The sequence below is a fragment of the Helobdella robusta genome (assembly GCF_000326865.2).
Source record: "Helobdella robusta unplaced genomic scaffold HELROscaffold_2804, whole genome shotgun sequence".
Taxonomy (NCBI): Eukaryota; Metazoa; Annelida; class Clitellata; order Rhynchobdellida; family Glossiphoniidae; genus Helobdella; species Helobdella robusta.
The window spans coordinates 1-1349 of record NW_008704437.1 but is presented as its reverse complement, the minus strand read 5'-3'; the positions used below and the strand labels follow the sequence as shown (position 1 = coordinate 1349).

The 1349-nt window shown below is 31.2% G+C and overlaps 1 protein-coding gene across 1 annotated transcript; it reads left to right on the top strand.

Annotated features, from left to right (window-relative positions):
* Positions 1–314: 314 nt before the first annotated feature.
* HELRODRAFT_184728 (hypothetical protein) lies at positions 315–1066 on the top strand (the record flags this gene model as incomplete). The annotated part of the gene is made up of 3 exons (XM_009020685.1): positions 315–513; positions 734–849; positions 1025–1066. 3 exons carry the CDS (start codon positions 315–317, stop codon positions 1064–1066), a joined length of 357 nt encoding a protein of 118 aa, XP_009018933.1.
* Between the last annotated feature and the right edge of the window lie 283 nt (positions 1067–1349).

Below are 1349 nucleotides of genomic sequence, written 5' to 3'. Positions count from 1 at the left end.
GTAATGTTCTGGTACCATGTTGACGCTCGTAGCTCAAATGTTTATTTTTTAATTTGAATTATCTTTGCTGCGATTTGAAAATTTATGTGTTCGGTTTCAATTAATTAGTTTTGAAAATATATTTTAAAGTCTATTTAATTTAGAGAGTTGCTGATTGAATTGTTTCTGCTTCGATCGTGTTGTTATAAAATTCGAGCGAAGATAGTAGAGTTGTTAGGGAGGTTTTCAGGATTTCCGCCATTTCCGTGTACATTCCTTTCACTAAAATCGTAAAATCTCGTAAATTCTTCTCATATAGACGAACAAATTTAAAAATGGGTAAAAACTGTGTAATTGTCGGCTGCAGAAACAAGGATACAAACAAAATGGAGGGGTTAAAGTTCCATCGAATCCCAAAAGATGAACCACGTCGTTCTCTCTGGTTAAAGGCCATCAATCGCCTCTGCCCCATCACCGGCAAACCCTGGGTTCCCTCTGATGATGGAAGAATTTGTAGCAGTCACTTTGTTAAAGGTATACAGTCACTTTTTCAAAAAATTATAACAACTAAAAAGATGAAAAGTCAATTGAAGAACAATAAAACTGTTATTCTTTGATTGACTTTTGCCTTTTTAGTTTAGTTGTTATGATCTTTTTCAAACTTATCTAATTATGTATTTATCTATTAAAACTAAATGGGTGATACTTTACTTTAAAAATTCCAAATAGTCCAATAAAAATTATCATTTTTCAGAGAAAAGTGATAATCCAAGTAGTGTCGATTATGTGCCGACATTGAAACTCAACTCGACTCCAATGGCCATCCCACTGCCAGATCGAAGGAAATCTCAACTTGCACTTGTAACATCAGTATGTGATGTTCCGTTAAAATTAATTTGTTTAGTTTAAATTTCTATTTTCAAGTTTTAAATATATTTAATTTTATTTTTGATTTATATGTTCTATGCAGAATTTAATTTTTCAAAAGAACTGAATTCTATTAGGTATATAGATTAAAATAATTTTCTAATTTTCTTCTATACAGAGAGTAGAGCAAGTAACATCTGAAGGTCAGGCCAGTACTTGATGTGTATTTTAAGATGTATTTGAAATAAAAATTATTATTTCCATCTAATTCATTAATTAATTTATTAATTAATTTTTCGTTGTATTTTTCTCATTTTATTTGGTGTAATTGAGAAATTGAAAAAGAAAAAAAACTTTTGATTCTACCCTCCAGAAAGATGCAACCTTAGATGGAGTAGGTGGCAGAAGTTTCTTCAATCCATCACACAATTTCTAAAAACGAATAAACATCTGGCCGACTTGGATCAGAATGAGGTTGACATGGTCGAAATGTGGCCCCTAAC